At 52.5% G+C, this 17,832-nt stretch overlaps 1 protein-coding gene across 5 annotated transcripts in view; it reads right to left on the bottom strand.

Annotated features, from left to right (window-relative positions):
• Window positions 1-162: 162 nt before the first annotated feature.
• Window positions 163-17,832, bottom strand: part of NF2 (neurofibromin 2) — a 75,684-nt gene continuing 58,014 nt past the window's right edge. For 2 of the 5 annotated variants that reach the window (XM_027575443.2, XM_027575445.2), the window contains exons 14-16: window positions 17,173-17,300; window positions 15,271-15,436; window positions 163-2,997 (exon numbers count right to left, since the gene is read on the bottom strand). In XM_027575443.2, the coding sequence (XP_027431244.1) occupies window positions 2,947-2,997; window positions 15,271-15,436; window positions 17,173-17,300 (345 nt within the window). In that variant the 3' untranslated portion in view covers window positions 163-2,946. Of the gene's footprint in view, window positions 2,998-12,286; window positions 13,404-13,443; window positions 13,608-15,263; window positions 15,437-17,172; window positions 17,301-17,832 lie in introns of those variants that run through there. The other 3 variants (XR_003516821.2, XM_027575444.2, XM_027575447.2) reach the window with 3 other exon arrangements.

Genomic DNA, 17,832 nt, shown 5'->3' with positions numbered 1-17,832 from the left:
ATCCTTCTGTTACTGGTGACATGGGGCTGGAGTTGAGGTCCCGGGGCAGTTAGGGAGGGCGGAGGCCCCGTCTCCTCAGCGCCCGCAAGAGTGAGCCCTACCACCCAGCCCATCCTCCTGCCTCCATGGCTGGGGCAGCAAGCAAACCAAAGAAGCCCGAGATACTTTTGACAGCTTAGAATTTTTATTAAAACAATCATTTAAATTACAACAATCCCCCGGAAGAGAAAATAACCTTCCACGGGCTGGCCCTGACAGGAAGCGAGACTCAGGCCCCACTGGAACAAGTGTGGTCTGACATCTTGGAAAGGGATGGAGTTTCCCTGGAAGCCCACAAGGGGCCGACCTGGCTCCCGGGCAGCCAGGAGGGGCTGTCTCCCCACTGAGGCGGCCCCTCCGGGGGCTATAAGCCCCAGCCCTGTCAGGGAGCAGCACTCCACCCCCGTCCTGGTTGTCAGCCTCTGGATTTGCTGTTTTGATTTGTAAGAGAAAAGAGAGGGAGAGAGAAGCCTGTCCCCAAGATTACAAAACACAGTCACTTAAGAAGTGTTACGTAATGCCACGGGGTGTTGTCTAGCGTGGCCTGGCACGTACATGGATAATCGAGCAGACGCCACAGGTCAGAGCGCGGCTGGGGCTGAGGCAGGGCCCCAGTCAGGATGAACGAGGCGGTCTGTGCGTGACAGCGAAGGGCCGACAGCGCGGCCGCACAGGGTGTCACCAGCTGGGCAGCCCGAGGACCCTCAGAAGTGCCCGTAATGAAATCGCAGTGGCTAGGGCCCTGCTCTCAGCGGGGGCACAGAGGCTTCCTTACCTAAAAAGCTCCCGTGCCCCCAAGATGTTCACTTGAAAAGAGCACGGTCACCCGAGCCACAGGCACGAGTCCCTGAAAACTGGGCTCCTTCCATTCCTCCTCCTTCCACTGAGGCTCAAGGCCTTTCTGAGGGCCACCACCCTCTCCAGCCTCCAAGGAGAGCCGAAGTGTTCCTGGGTGAGCAAGGCTCTGCTGTCCCCCCCACCCCCCCGAGTCTGCTCTCGGGCCCAGGGAGCTCCTGACACAGCTCAGGTGCTAGCTGGCTCCCTTGTGGCCACATGGTTCGGCAGTTCCCGGACTTGGAACACACACACACACACAGCAGTTAAATAATAAAAACAACAAAGCCCAACAACATTTATAGAAACCACTACCATGCCCCTGTGCCCACAGCCACTTTTACAGATTCAATTTACAGGTCAGGAGGAAAGTAACTCGTCATGGAAATTCAGGGATGGCTGGTGAGCCTGGGGAGACAGAGCCTCAACACAAGAGCCAGGCCCTACGTTACAAACGCCTCACTGGGACCACATCTTGGGGGAAGAGGCTTTTGAGGGACGGGGAGACACAAGGAAGCTCTTTCAGCCACAGCCATCCCACCCTGCGTGCCCTAAGGGGCTTGGGTACCACAGGGCTGCCTTCCTCAGGGCAAGTTGGCCCCAAATAGCAGGGTGGCACCTGGCACACCGTCAGGTCAGCCTGAGTGTGGAAAGAAGGCAGGATCTTTGTGAGTTTCTCAAAACCACACAGGACAGCCAGAGACACCCCCACTCTCAGGAAATCTCCAGGCCCTCACATGTCTTCACTTAATAAACCTCTTTTTGCTGGTTCCGACTTAACTCCTGCTCTGTATACCAGCCCCACTGGAAGGATCTAAATGGCCAGTGGGTCACAGAAGCACCACCAAACCAGAGAGCAAACAAAGTAGCCCCAAACTAAGGAGGGTGGTGCCATGGGGGTGGCTCTGTGACCTGCTGCTGCCGAGTGGCAGAGCACCAACAGGGTGCGGACACCTGGCTTGTGCTGGGAGGGGCACAAGGGACCCCACATGGCCCAAGGGGGCAGATAAAATAAAGGGCCGCCTGGGGTACAAGGGCAACACCAGAAGGAGGCCCAATACAATCAAGGCTTAGGAAGGGCTTGCTGGCACGTGGCCAGAGGGAAAGGGGATTCAGGTCAGCCACACATACGGAGGCCTCAGCAAGAAGTACCTGAGGGGCCTCAGAGCCCTAACAGAGCCTGGCCAGGCTCAGGTGCTGATTACAAGTGCCCGGGGAGTTCCCCAGCCCGCCACAGGCAGGAAAGACTAAGGCTGAGGAGGTGAGGAAGACGCAGCTCCCGCCTGCCTCTTGGACCCTGGTCTGAGGCAGAAGAAGGGGAGCGAGTGTTCTGTGTGGAGCAGATTCCCACACAGCTCTGCTGGCCTCCCTGCCCCTCTGCTGACAGCCAGCCCGTCATCATAGCTTCTGCCTAGAGTCTTCCCCGTCACAGCTGCCTTTCCCATTCCCCACCAGCCGGCAGCCAGCGCGCAGCCTCAGGGGCACCTGGGCTGAAGACCCTCACGTGGCCTGTCATGAGCCACAGGCCAGCTCACCGATGATGTGCAGCAGGCAGGCCGGCAGGCAGGCTGCTCCGGGCCTGGGCTTGGGCTTGGGTGGGCCACACTTCTTCGCATGCCAGTTCCTCACCAGTGGAGATGAATGTTCTGGGACCCAGTGTAGGGGCGGGGGGGGCAGTGGCGCCAGCCTCCCTGTCTCCAGGGCTCCTGTGCACTTCACTCCCTACGACCACTTCCCTGGGCTGGGAAGGTCAGCACTGGACAGTGAGACACACACCTCAGGGTGCCTTTGACAAAGGAAGTATGAAACCCCATATCAGATGAGGAAAGACAAATACTTCTTTTAAAAATTTTAAAAAGAACTAGAACCCCACGTGAGAGCTCTCTGCAGGTCACAGTTCAAGGCAATTGCACATGAAGGGGGTTGGGCTCTCCACTCAGCTGGGGAAAGTGTCCAGAGCTCCCACGGAAGCTCCCAGCCAGCCCACCTACGATGACTCCCACGGTGTCTGACCCATCCCTCTGGTGCCGGGAAGCAGCAGATGTGACAGATCCTGGGGTGGCTGGGCACCTGCTAGAGCTCTTCAAAGAAGGCCACTCGGGACTTGGCGCTCTGCAAGGTGAGCTGCAAAGAAGCAGAGAAGAAGTTAAAAGGGGGCTGGATTTCTGCTTTCGTGACATGTGCCATCCTGCCTTGGGGACTAACCTCAGGGCTGGTTTGGAGTGGAAGGGAAGACTGCTCAGACAGATGCTGAAGAAGCTGGCGGTCAATCCTAAGGAAGTTTCCAGATTTGCCCAGGAACTCAAATTAGGAAGTGACAAATGAGGACATGCCAGGAGGGATGGCTGGTGGACAGAAGCATGTCAGCAGGAAAATGTCATCAATGTCATCTTTTCGAAGAGGGCAGGAGATCCCTGGACACTGTAATAAGTCTCACGTTCCCATCTACAAGAGTTTCTAATGGGCCTCTGTGGGGCCCTGCCTGTGGTCGAGTCAGCCTGGGATGCTCATCCTCTCCAGGGCTCAGAGGACCAGCTTGGCAGTACAAGCCCCAGGCAAAGCAGGCCTGTGTCAGACGAGCCCCGGTGGCCCCAAAGCTGACTTGCCAGTGACCTGGCAGCTCAGAGGGAGTTTCCATCTACAAGCTGGGAGGCAATGAGCTTTCTAGTTGGGGTCGGCTCGGGCAAGGAGGATGGTGTTGGCGGGGCAGTGCTCTGTCTGGAAACAACCAGGCCTTCTCAGGAAGGCTGCTCCCCTGAGAAGCACAGGGCGGGGAAGTAGCAGAAGGCAGGGCGGAGGATCAGGGGTTGAGCTCCTGGCGTGGTGACAAAGGCACTAGAATTTGTGACCCCCTGAACTGCTGAGCCCCAATCCCCTGACTCAGGAGGCCACTTCCCAGGATCTCCCCCAACAGAAGCATCCGGCTCGGGCCTCTTGCACTGCCCTGCTCCCGGCTCCCCTCCTGACATCACCCACTTGGGTGAGACTGTGTGTTCTACATCCAGCTCCTGGACTTCGCAAAGGAGGGTCTTCAGGGAAGGGGGACACGGGGTACATACCATCCATCTTCATATCCCCCAAACCCACTTAGCTTACTGCTTCATACCTAGTAGCAGCTCTGACAATGTTTGTTGAGTGAATCAGATGTAGGCTAGAGAGAAATGGTGGGATGCATGGAAAAGGCAGGAGCTCCACATGGGGCTGAGAAGGTCCAGGCACTAATTCTCCTCTCACCAGCTTGCTGTGTGGCTTCAGTGGACACCCTTGACCTCTCTGAGCCTCTTCCCTCTGGAGTTAAACCACGGAAGCGAGCTGGACAGTCAGGCTCATTCCCTCGACCCCTGGCAGTCTCTAAATGTAAAAAGCCCTTGGTACTATCTCAGCTCCCTAAAGGGTAGGGGAGGGAGGCTGGAAACCCATCGCTTCTCCATCAAACACAAGCAGCGGCAGTGTGCTCAAATGAGACAGCTTGAGAGCCAGCTCTTTAAACCCTGCCAAGTCTCGTGGCCTTGAAGTTCCTGACTAACAAGCTGAGTGCAGGGAGGCGTCTGAGCTGTCTTCTTCAGTGGAACCAATTTCAGAAGCCCTCTGGAAAACCCAGCTCTAATAGGAATGGAGAGAGCTTTCATTTCTTTGCCTAAATGGAACTCCCTCTAGAAGGGAGCCAAGTTTGGATGGGTTTCTCCCTAAATGCAGTCAGAGGAGAACGGCCAGGAGTTATGTGCTCTGTGATAATGGGACTCACAACGGTAACCGGGAAAGAAGAAAGAGAACCCGAGAATCACTGGGACAAAATCCTTTTGGGGGAGAATTTAAATCAAAAGATGTGAAACCCAGGGGCACCTGGATGGCACAGTTGGTGAAGAGTCCAAATTGGTTTCAGCCTGGGTCATGATCTCAGTGTCCTGGGATCGAGCCCCATGTTAGACTCTGCTTGAGATTCTCTCCCCCTCTGCCTCTGTCCCCCCACCCCCACTCATGTTTGCAAACATGTGCGCTCTCTCTAAAATAAATAAATCAATCGTGTTTTTTTTTTTTTAAAGAAAGGTGTGAAACCCGATGTCTTCCCTCCGGTTTCCTCCACACTTCCAGGGAAGAACTCAGGTGGGCTCCTCAGGGGGACGGGGAGATGCCCACAGCCCTTCCCCACACCAAGTCCCACACAGGCACAGCCAGCCTGCCTGATCCAAAGCCACTGACCGGCTGGGTGGCCCTGGGCAGGTCACTTACTCGCTGTGGCCCCAGCTGCCCGCCGTGAAGCAGGGGTGGTGGCACCCCTTCCTCACAGGGGAACACGTAGAGTTACTGGGAAGCACTGTGAGGCACTCAGCACCGTGCGTGATGTGTACTGAGAACTCAACAGCTGTGATTAGTAATCACAGCACCATGTCCTCCTCCCTAACCCCAGCTCTGGCTCCTCTCCTTCCAGTGGGGGAGTGGGCAGAATGCAGGTTAGAGGTGTGCAGGAGAAGGCAGGGTCACGCACTGTGCTGGCCTTCACGGCCTCCAAGGCAGGGCAAGAGGATGCCCCCAAGAGGCCTGGCCACTTCCCCAGGCAGGAAGCCCAGGCTGTGGGGGCCTCCGAGAGCCTTCCGCCCATTTGTACAATGTTGGCTCCAAGAATTCCTGGATCCTCTACCCGAGTTGCGTGCTGGCTGTCCCCTCGAGGTGCCAGAGGAAGGTTTTGGCAGCTCCGGCAGCGCCAGATTCCAGTTACTCAAGCATGTGTTTATTGGGATGCAAAGCCCTCTTCGGGTGGACAAGACGCTTCCCTGGATCCCCACCCAACACTGCACGCCTGAGGAAAGGTTCAGAGCAAAGTCTAATACTCTGGCCATATAGAAGTAGGAAAGCACCGTAACACGTGTAGGAAAGCACCGTAACACGTGGCCCCGGCAAGAGGAGAGTGTACCATGGTCTCCCATAAGGCACTAGGCTGCTACAGGGACAGGCGGACCAGACCTACCAGACGGAGGCGGCTGACAGGACTGCTGCCGCTGAGGACACTGGGAGCCTCCCACATCAGCCCACAGGCAGACCTGACTGTTGTGTGATTCCTGGCGGAACTAATTCCATTAGGGACCCCGCCGTCTGAGGAAATTACCTCCACAAGCACACTTATCTGCTGCTGGCACCCATCCAGTCACCACCCCGGCCTCTGCCTGCTCCCCCTTCAGCAGTTAGCTTAGACATCAGAATGTCCTCCTCCAGAGCCAGGCAGCTCTCCCTGTGCTCATGCAGGAAAGCAGGCGGAGAGAGGAGGGTCTGCAAGGAGAAGCCTTGGGCTTCTTTCCTCTGGGCGGGGACTCAGACGCCCAGAGGCAGAGGTCAGGAGGGCCTCCCGGTGCCAAGAGCAGCTCCCAGCTACGCTCCGGCCTGGTTCCTCTCACCCGTGGGATCTGTCACCACCTGCTGTTTCTAGAAAGCTCACTGCCTGTCACGTTCACTGTTAGGCTACAGGCAGGAGGTATTCATAAGAAAGGAGGGGAGGGCTCAGAGGATCATGGCACAAAGCAAGCCCTTCAGAAAACAAACTGCCTCTGTGGGTCTTTGTGTGCTCATGAGAATTGGCTACCAAGCGTCCTGGTTCCCTGCCACCCGCCCATACCCTAAGGTGTCCGAGCCCATGTCAGCGTTCGGCTGGCCTTCGCACTCAGCGACAGGCCCGGCTCTCTCCTCACAGCGCCACGGAGATGGCCTGACAAAGGCCCTCACCTCCCTCTAGCAGGTCACACTGTGAGAACTGAAGCCAGTCCCACCAGCCCCCCACCGCCACCATGTACTCTCTTTGGCGGCCCAGCAATACCCCTCCTCGCCCTCCAGCCTGACCTGGTGGGGGAGGGGGAGCACTGCCTCTAGGAGCAAGGGGAACGCCCCAAGTCCTCGGGATGTGGGCTCAGTGACCACACTGCCATGGCTTATCTCCGCACTTGACCAGGAAGAGGTCTCCTCCGAACTTCAGTAGGTGGTGAAGTAGAAAAGCCTCAGGATGCCTCGAGGCCAACGGCTGCATCATTCTGGGACCTGCTGAATCTGGGAGTCCTTCTGAGGACAAGCGGCTAGAGCTCTGCCTGAACTAGTGACCGTGTCTGCCACGCACCGTTCAAAAGTCACACTGAATCCAGACAAGGGCCAGCCCTGGAGCTCCCAGAGGTCATGCCCAGCTCCTTTGGGAAGCTCCACAGAGGCCCTGCACAAGGCCCCCAACCCTCAGTGCTCTTGCCAGTTCCCTAAAGATGACTAAAAGAACATGAAGTTTCCTCACCAGGCACTGGGCTGACCTGCTTCTCTCTTCCAGCTGTCTCTTCACATCTGATTAAAATCAGCCGTGTGAATAATACAGGAGGAATTAAGTTCTCTCTTGACTGAACCGGCTGTTCAAGTCTGTCACTAATCCAATTCCATTCTGAGGAGACAAACTTCCTTTGCTTTCCCTGCTGCAGATCTATACGGCTTGGTTTTTATCTTACAGGGGCTCTGATCCACCTGTTGGGCCTGGACCCTTCTTCCTGCTCAGCCTCGACAGCCTGGCAGAGTCCCCTCTCCTCGGGCCCATTTGTCCGTCAAACTGCCAGTTGTCTGTGGCAGCCACCAGGCTGTGAAAGGGCAGAAGGAGCCACTTGGAGAGCTACACCTCTTCAAGCAATCACAACCGTGTGTGGTATCACCACATGGACACATCCATCTAATCTCAACAACTTCAGATTTGGGAGACATATATATCTCCTGGGAAAGAGGCGGCTGGCTCCTCTCAAGCCTCAGCAGGACCAGGTGCCCAGCAGGTTCTCCCTAACCCAGGCATGCACATCAGATGCAGACTCAACTGGTTCCTGCTCACTGGGTAAGCATTTCAGGCAGCCCATCAAGATACAATGATCTGGCACTTGCCCACTTCTGAGAAATGGCTCTGGGGTCTGGGGACAGCAAGCCTGTTAAGGCACCTGTGACAAGCACCAGGCTCACCAACCCCTCCCAGCCTGCCCCACCCCATCCCCTGGGGAAGGCGGCCTGCTACAAAGGATCCTCTGGCATCATTCCCAAGAGTGCCCCCTGCTGGAAAAACACAACATGAGGCGGGCTGCCAACTCTCTTTCCAGCTCTCCTCTAAAAGTCCTTTTGGGGGAATCATTTCCCAAAGTGATGGGAGGGTAACGAAATGTATTCCGGCACGGAGCCTGCAGCAGTAAGGCTGCTTGATTAAGAATGAATTACACTTTCATCAGCACATAGAGAAAATTGATTCACAAGGCCACATTGTGATAATCTTGTTCCTAAAGCAAAAAGGGGTGGCGTGGGGTGGGCAGGACACAGAGCCACTTCGGCTATCAGTGATGAGAGAAAGAAAGCTCTACAATTAAGCTGGGAGAACAAAACTAATCAGAGCGCCAGGATTCCTCCAACTAGTCTCTGGAGGCCTTGCCTCGATCCACTCATCCCTAGGGAGGAGAGAGGAAGGTGGGAGGGGGACCATCTAATTCATTTTAAACAATAAGACCCACAGTGCTGAACCCATTTTAGATACTAACCTAATAAATCCAGGCTCAGAGACTCTGCTTGTCCCACAAAAATGCAGTGGAATTGAAATGCAAGCCCTAAAATCATGTTATACTTCCTCTCCGCCACTACATATTGGAAATGAAGGAGTGGGGGAAGGCACAGATTCAAAAGGACATGCAGATTCTCTGGCGCTGGGATCCACCAGGAGAAAGCCAACTCTGGAGCAGAAAGGTGACAGCCAAATCCAGCAGCGGCAAATTCCAACATAATCTTTGGTTTTGGGCGTAATCAGCATTCCCCCCTCCAAATCAGAGCCAAGGGGGCAGGGCCAGGGAAGGGGGACAGTTGCTGTAAAGTGGCCAGATTAAGCATTTCTGCCATCTTGCTAGTGACGGCTTGCACCCAAATGCCATCTGGTGATGTGCGCAGGGAGAGAGCTCTGTGCACACTTATCCCTAAGCAGAGGTAGGATGAAAGGCCAAGTCCATCCCAATTAACACATTCATTCTTTACCTGCTCTGAAGAGAAATTGGCCAGGGAAAACCAAGAGGGTCTCTTTCGTAACATTAATCCTTCAGGGACCTAAGGCAGGAAGATGCCTGGAAACTGATGTGTGCCTGAGTCTTGAGCTGCCCTTGTGATGCTGGCAGGGCCCTTTGCCTCCCCGTTTCTCCGCCTGGAAAATGGACTAATCAGCCTGATTCACCTCACTGGGCAGGTAGAGGCTAACTCACAGCTGCGGCGTGCTCTGAGCGCCGAGTACCTCAGCAAAAAGGTGCAGATATACTGATGTCATTTTCAAATTGCCAGTATCAGAAGGGAAATCACAGCAAGGACCGTAAGAACAGAACCTCCAGCCCGCAGAATGAGTTTGCATCTCGTCTCTTCCCTCCCACTGTTGCAGTAACAAATCAGGTGCTGGAGGAAAGCTGCACTAGAACACATCTTCAGTGCTGAGGGACCAAATGGGATGTTTTACTGCCTCAAATAAGGCCCAATAATGTCCTCAGGCACTTCCAAATGGTTGTAAAATATCCTAGGAGGGCAAAGCAGGTTTCATAGGCTCCTCAACGCCTCCCCAAAGGGCAACTGCTTGACTGGGTAAAGTCTCCCAACCAAAAAGAGGAACTAGGTCATGGTCTTTCGGAAAAGAGGCTGACAGAACCTCCTATCTAGAGAGCTACCAGAAACAAGCAAGATAACAGTAAGCCCTCCCCAGTGGAGAGGCCCGTGGACATCTAGCTGGTGCGTATGTGAGGTAGGAGTGGCCTTCGGGGATAAGCCCAGGTGTCACGTCCAGGAGGACCACGCTCCCTGAGACCAGCCTCCCAACGCCTTTCCTGGGCTTCCCACAGAGCGGGGAAGAGTTCACCATGGCCCTCTCTCTCTTCCCTGTGTTTTCTATCCACACCTGCCTTGCTGTTGTTCCTTGCTAATCCTTGCTCCCACCCTGTGCCCATCCCCCTTTCTTCTCCGGCCCCCCCTCCGGCTCTGCCACCTTTCAACAACAAAAGAAAGGTTCTGGAGCTGGGGAGCCAAAGGATGCTGCACCAGGCAGCGTCCAGTTTCCAAAGCAGGCGGAGCCACTCGGATCGAGCAACCGGGGTCACCAAAGGCTGAACACATGAACCACATACAAGCGACAGAAATTGTTCAGAGGCGGCGGACCAGAGGTCACCAGGGAGGCTCTGGCCGTTTGTTTTAATTGTGGGAGACGCCTTTCACGCATATTCAATCTCGCCTTGTGATTTATCACTCCCCCGGGTGTTTTAAGTGTTCTACTTCACTTCGCCAGCCCTGCATCTCCAAGGGGAGTCCGCGCAAATTGAAGATGACATTGAACTTTTATGTCTTCCTGATCCAAGAGGCGGCTACGGCTTCAGAGAACTGTCAAGACTCCATTCCTGTTCCTCTACCAGCGTAAACCACAGTTGGACCTTGATGGCTCAAACCACTTACTAATAAAACAAGCTAAGCTCCACGACCCCCATGATTTCTCATCTGTCGATTTCCTTTGAAATCCCGTGCTTCCTTGGAGATCAGGGGCACTCAGACCAGCTCAGGATCGGGGAGTGAAACCTGTCCCTTGAGAGGGGATGAAAGCAGGACCCTGAAATGTGCAAGCTCCCAGACTGGATTTTCACCTCCCAAGTGTGCGGCACAGCTGGCCACTGCTCACCTCATCAGCACTGTGGCTCTGAAGCCCACGACACCCCTGCCTCACTGTCAGACCTCACTCCCTCACTCGAAAGACTCAGAGGCCAGGAATATGTGTCACTGTCACTCTCCCCGAGAATGAAATGAATCTAGGTTCTTAGGGGCAGCTTTTGATCACTAGGTGCCACTCTGAGTCAGTACAAATGCCAATCCAGTTGCACTGATTATCAATGGCGGGGGGGAAATGTGGGGAGCTAAGATTAGCAGGAGGAGCAAAATATACCCTTGCAAACTCAAATCAGATAGTAAAAGAACCAGGGAAGTTAATTCTGGCTTTTTCAAAGTTTTTAACTCCAAACACATGGAAATTAATTGCTGAGCTCTTATGGTGAACTATTTCCTGTGTATTACCTCATTTAATCCTCGTAACAATCCTGGGGGTTAAGGACTTTTTACAGGTGAGGACACTGGGCTTTAAGAGAAAGTAAGAATTATGGAGAAAGTAAGTGGCAGAGCAGTGGTAAACTCAGTTAACCTGACCAGATAGCCTCTTGGCATTTCCAAGGGAACATGATAACCCCTGAACCAAAGGGTAAACCCCCGGAATTAGCTTAAGTGCTTCTCAGCCCCTGAGGGTACTATGCAGACAGTGTCAGGCAGAAGAATACCGAAGGTGACGAGGAAAAGGAACACGCCCGGGTCATGGTAGGTAGGGAGACCCATTCTTTTCCTGAAGAAATCTATGATCAGAAAATATTAAAAACAAAATAAAAATCAGGGCAGGCTGGTTTGAACCAAGACTAATGAGTGAAACTCTCCAGTTCACCATCAGCCTTCCCATATCTCGTCCCAGACTTTGTAGATGGAGCTCTGCCCTTCACATTCTGGGTGGCCACACTTGCAAAGCCCACCGTGGTGTATCTCTTCAGTTAGGCTGACTTTGGCCCAGACAGGAGCAGGCACAACCCCAGAGCTACCTCCACACAGGCAGGTGGCTGCTTGGCAAGCATGGTCACTGGCCCCAGCGACCACACAAAGTCCAGACAATGCAAAGGGTATCAAACTTCATGTGTAGCAAAAACTCCATGATTTCATCTAGTGATCCCGGGATAAGTCCAGCTGTATTAAAAGCCAAGTCCGCGCTTTTATTAACCCTCCAGTAATCAGAATTCTTGATTAACTGGAACATGGCAGCCTGCTTTGAGAACAAGTTCACATCAGGATGTTTAAAAAAAAAAGGGGGGGGGCCTCTGTGAATGTCCTAGGAGCAGTACAAATTTGACTACAAATCAAACCTCATTTGTCTATAATAAGAGCTCAGTGAGAACTTACGGTCAAAATCAGGCCCCCGAAGAATCTAAACATTCTGAATCATTACAGAAAGAAGAAAGATGAAATCCTCTCGAGGTGGAAAGGTATGGTCATATGCAGGCGTAGCTGAGAGGGCAGGCTGAGACAAAAAGGGACTTTCTGCTGGACCCTGTGCTGGCCACAAAGTCCAGGAAACCACAGTGGATCCACCCCACAGTCTTCTGGGCACCCTGGGGTCACTACCTGAACAGATGATCCACCTGGCCTGCCCAATTCTGGGGTTGGTCATACTGCCCTGCCCAGAGCGTGCACTGCTTGGTGTTGGGCCGTTCAATGCCAATGTGTGGTATGAAAACTGAAGAAATAGGAGCCTGCTAACTCAAACACACAAATCGGGGTTTATGCTATGGGTTCTTGGAACCACTGACAGATAGAATCCATCTTGTAATGAGACCCATCTGGGACTTTAATAGCTAACCTCTCTTGCTTGGATAATAACCGCAAATAAGATCTATCTTATGCCAGATCTCACTTTTTGGTAGAGGGCTTCCAATGAGCTTATTTTATTCTAATAGCAGAAACTGTGCTGAGGACACCAAAGGACACATCCCACATGACTGTCAGGTGTCGGTGGGCTCACTGGCTTGTGCGCCACTGGGGATCAGCTGAGGAGCAGAGGGAGGATGTCGTTATTACTGGTCATAATAAATTCTCCCCACTGCTGAGGCATGTTGGGAAGATGATGAACTGTTGCAGAAGGAAAGCAGTAATCATTCCATTAATTCACTCAACAACCACTGACTGCTCATCTAAGGGTGCCGGCGACTGTCCCAATGTGAGTTCACGGCTGACCACAACTCTGCCCCAGGCTGTGACAGAGCTTGAGCAATAGACAGCCTTTAGAGCATCAACAGACAGACGGTGCACTTAGACGGACCACACATCAGACCGCTGTGCTAGTGGTTTGCTTTACTTGGAAAGAAAACGGATGTGTACAGAAAGGGGAGGATCTAAAGGAAAATGAGGGAGTGCGGGCAGCCCCTTCATTCCACCAGCAGAAGTGGCTGGGTATGACCATGGGTCTTCAGAGGCTGTCACCACATGAAAGGTCTTGATCTTGAGTTAAAGACACCCAAATTTGTCCCGTTTCCATGCTAGGGCTATTTATCTAAGGACTACACCACTGAGACAAAGGACTTTTAGACAGACCTCACTGGACAAGAAGCCATGACCATCCCCAGCCCAACAATGACACAAGATGTGAAGGACAGCCGGTCCTACAGCCCCATGACATGCTCTTCAGAACGAGGCAGGCTTCTGGACCCCTGAAAGCTGGTCTGGCCCCACAGGGTAGACGCCTGCTCTCAGACTCGAAGCATGCTGCGGCCAGTACCCAGGCTCCACCTGCCCTCGGGAGGGCTCAGCATGGCCCAGGGACAGAGACAGGCAAGCTCATGCATGGGTTAGTATCACAGAGGGTAGTACCATCACCACATACAGAGTACCTGGGAATAACCTACTTTCAGGGCTCAAATGCAGATAGGTCTTCTGCCTTGGGCTTGAGGCTAAACCAGCAAAATAAAATGAAGAAAAACAAAAACATACCCTGTGATATCAACAACGCCACACGTGCCATTTGCAAAATGCTCATACAGGCCTGAAATCGTGACAAGTGACTTCATTTGTTTGTTTTTATGGCTTGGAAACAGGTCTCTCCGGCTTTCAGCACTCCAGGTTCCCGTGGCTGAGGGCCCAGCTCACCGCAGCAGCTGCAAAGATGAGACTGCTTCGGGTGCCCAGATGAGGAACCGGGGGCCGGGGGTTGGGGGGCGGCCTGAGGCAGCTCCTTCAAGGGCTGACCGGCTCACTACCCCAGTTGTCATTTTACCTCTCGGCTCCCTGGCTGAGGCCTCACTTTACCTCCCCTTTTGCTAACGGTTTAATAATTTCATTTTGGAAGGGAAACCCAGTAAATGACGGGAGCCAGAGGAAAGAAGAATGTGGAATGGGGAAAGGCCTTTCCTTTTCGGTTATGCTAGTAACAGGAATTCTCTACCGGCTGCCAACACTAAACTGGAGTATGGAGAGAGAGTTTAGGGCTCCCGACTGTACCCATCAACAATGGCAAGGAGCTACGGAGCCCTTGGAGAGCTCAACTACTGAAAACAGATACTCCTGAGGCGCCTGGGTGGCTCAGTTGGTTAAGCGTCTGGCTTCGGCTCAGGTCTTGATCCCAGGGTCCTGGGATTGAGTCCCACAGCGGGCTCCCTGCTCAGCGGGGAGCCTGCTTCTCCCTCTTCCCACCCCCCTGCTCATGCTCTATCTCTCTAATAAATAAATAAAATTTTTTTTAAGTAAAATCTTTTAAAAAAAGAAAAGAACAGATACTCCTTAACCTGGAACACCACTTTAAAGACTAAGGTAGGGGGCGCCTGGGTGGCTCAGTTGGTTAAGCGACTGCCTTCGGCTCAGGTCATGATCCTGGAGTCCCGGGATCGAGTCCCACATCGGGCTCCCTGCTCAGCGGGGAGTCTGCTTCTCCCTCTGACCCTCTTTCCTCTCGTGCTCTCTATCTCTCATTCTCTCTCTCTCTCTCTCAAATAAATAAATAAAATCTTTAAAAAAAAAAAAATAAAGACTAAGGTAAAGAATAAAAAATTAAACCTATCTAAACCATCATGATCAAAACTCAATGAACAGTCTAATCTTAATGACAGCTCTTTTACAGGTATGAGGCTGACCCTGGGCTATCAGTCAGGAGCAGATGACTCGCAGGAGAGGCCATTTCTGCTTTGCCGGACGTGAGAGAAGTGCACTCTTGGGCTGACATGTATATGGGATATAACCTTCTCTAAAATCCTGAAAGCTCAAAATATCAGTAGAGAACGATCTGAAACTGCTAGCAACATAAATGAAGTCTCACCTTTTAAAACATGAAGGTTCTTCTAGACACTTCCGTGTAAGTATGAAAAAACGTTAAAAATTCAGAATTTGGGTTTCTTTAAAGCAAGAACAGAATTTTTTTTATAGTCCTTGCCACTTAAAAACCCAAAAAGACTAGAAGGAGAGTCCATTCTCGACAGCCTCCATTTCGTTTTGCTTTCTCATGAAGTAAGGCAGCTCCCTGGGCAGAACTCCCCTTGGCTTAAAAGACAGATTCGCTTTACTGCTAAATGATGGATCAAAACCCATCTCGTAACAGTGATTCATTTCATCAGAGCTTTTAACACAGGCTCCCTTTCCATCAAGCCAGTGGGTTCACAGTCACTGGTGGATTAAATTCTCTTTCTGGCGTGAGTTAAAGAATTTCCTCAACTAAGTACCTATAAAAAATGATAACAGTCTAACAACTCGGCTACTCAGGAAACCAGATGCCAACCTCACATTTCATTAATGACTGTCCTGATCAACGAAGGACAGGAGACTCGGTACCTTTTTGATGGTATTGTGCTTGCTGCTGCTGCCACCCCGGTCAGAGTTTTCATTGTGCAGAATATCCAAGGCTGTCTCCCTCTCTTTGAGTTTCAGGGCCTCGATCTCAGTCTTGAGTTCATTGAGCTGCTCCTGCAAATGCTTGCTCTTCTCCATGTACTCCACTCTGCCGGGAAGAGGACATCATGCATCACGGCTATGGCGAAAGTGAGACATGGGATCCAGGGTCTGCAGCCTAGGGTCCACATCTCTGCCTGGGAGCCTGGGGCTGTCACCTAACAGGTCTGAATCTGCTTCCTTGGGATAACGCTCACAGAGCTATGGTCAGAATTAAGTAAAATAAAGCGTAGGAAAGGCCCCTGGTAAACTCTCATAAAGTGCTCTACAAATACCTATTACTGCAGATAGCTTTTAGTTCTACACAAGTAATGACGTATGAATCAAGACTCCTGGCATCCAAAACAATCTCCTAGTCTCAAACCTCCTTGGATAAGTGATTCTATTCAAGTGACCTCTTCTGCTAGGCCCTGGCCACATCCCTACTTGTTTTGTGATGTCATCTCCTAAAGAGGGCAGAAGCTCGCTCAGCCAACACCAGGAAGAAAAAGATCCCCACCATTGCCTGCAAATAGATACTCTGTATCTATGACACTGAAAATCTGGAAATCATCCTCAAAGGGTCCACCTCTAAGGGCATCAGGCAAACCATGCAACACAAACACCAGGAACATTCTATAGTGATGCCCATGGCTGCTGGTATGTGGAGTCTGTCACATGCACGGGTAATAGGAAAACACAAACTAAAAAAACAGGACCCAGATACATACATAACACAAACATAAAAAAGCAGGACCCAGAAACAGGATGTAGCCTCACCCCTGTCACAATCATGAAATGCTCACATGCCTGGTCAATGGAGAAAGGCTAGAAGGGCAATTTGGACAGCAGACACCATAGATAAAGAGGCTCATGGTTGCTCACCCTGGGCCCCAAGGAGACACTGTCCCAAGAGAGCTATCCCAAGGATACTGGACAAGGTGAGAGCACAGGGCCTCACACGGGCTTGGAGCTGAATCCTCGTTCTGCTCATCAGCCGTGTGATGCTGGGCGAGTCCATTAAATGCTGTAGATTTCATTTATAAATGGCACACTAAAACCCACCTCGGATGTCAGCTTGATGTTAGTGGGAATGAAATGAGACAAAGCTAGAAAGTCCTGCCACCCAGACACTCAGTACATGGTTCTCCAGCAAGCCGTGGCACAAGTGGCCAATTTACCTACGGCTGGGAACTGGGGGGACTACAGTCAGATTTCTTCTGCAGTGAGACTCCTTGCTGCCTCGGTTCCACCAACCATGAAAGGAAGGAGGAGCGCACAGCAGAAGCTGCTATGAACAGGGCATGCGGGGCTCAGCTCAGGGCTGCCCCATGCAGCAGGGCTAGCCTGACCCAGACATTTGCTTTCCGCGGCCTTGAGCCCGAGTCTCTTTCTTTACCCTTGCCCTAGACATGGGAAGTGCCACCGGTCTCAACCGCCAGAGAACACAACCAGGAAACCTGTTCTGTTACTGTGTTTGGACATTATCATAGGCTCTATCCCCGTGTGAACAGCAGTCTGGCTGACTCGGAGATCCCTGACAACCAGTCCTAGACTGTAGATGAGGTTTTGAGCCACCGTAAACTCCAGGTCACCAATCAAGAATCATTGTTATCCTGCAAGACTGATTGCCCGTGTGATGTCCTTCACTTCTGATGAGGAAATTCTTCCTCCACAGGGTGGGAACAGAGCAACCCCTGCAGGAGCTAGTGACAGGCTCCTGCGGTGACCCTCCAGTTTCCCCAGGCCCAGATGGCCCCACTCTAGCTCACCAACTAGGGGCACGAGGTCAGGGGGACTACGTACTTTTCTTTCTCTATCTCCATGGAAAGCCGCTTCATGTCAGTATCCTTGAAGTCGAAAGACAGGCTGTCACCAATGAGGTTGAAGCTTGGTATGTCGGGAGGCAACGGTGCTGGAATTGGGTTCATGGGCTATGAATGAGAAATCTCCAGTTAGCAGGGCCAGGTTCTGTGAGAACGGGGGCACTGCTATGTTAACCACCCACCCTCCAGCAGCCACAGAGGCAAGGGGCACAGCTCGAGCCCTGCCTCCCTCCCAGCACCACCATGGCCTCACGTCACAGCTGTCAGCCCTGTCTCTCCTCCTCCAATCTACCTACATTGGCTGCTGCCAGATGATCGACCCCAAAGATCTCAAATCCAGGTAAATCATTTCTCCCCCCTCAAACCTTCACTAGCTCTTCATGCTCAGCCAAATTAAACACAAACTCCCACTCACGTCTTCGTTGAGGAAGCCCTCCAGCTCTGGGCTAGGAGCTGGAGATACAGAGAACAAGACAGAGTCCCTAGGTCTGAACAGCTGAAAGTACTATTCAGTAAACAGAGGTGCTCACAGATCATCAAGGCTAAGTAAGGTTAGACACTGTAGCCCGAGAGTGAACAGTGGCTGAGGATGCTGGGGAAGGCATGCTAGAAGGGATGCTGCTTCTGCTGGCATCAGAGG

The sequence above is a fragment of the Zalophus californianus genome, chromosome 14 (assembly GCF_009762305.2).
Source record: "Zalophus californianus isolate mZalCal1 chromosome 14, mZalCal1.pri.v2, whole genome shotgun sequence".
NCBI lineage: Eukaryota > Metazoa > Chordata > Mammalia > Carnivora > Otariidae > Zalophus > Zalophus californianus.
The sequence above is the reverse complement of the archived record's forward strand: the minus strand, read 5'-3'. Positions and strand labels throughout refer to the sequence as shown.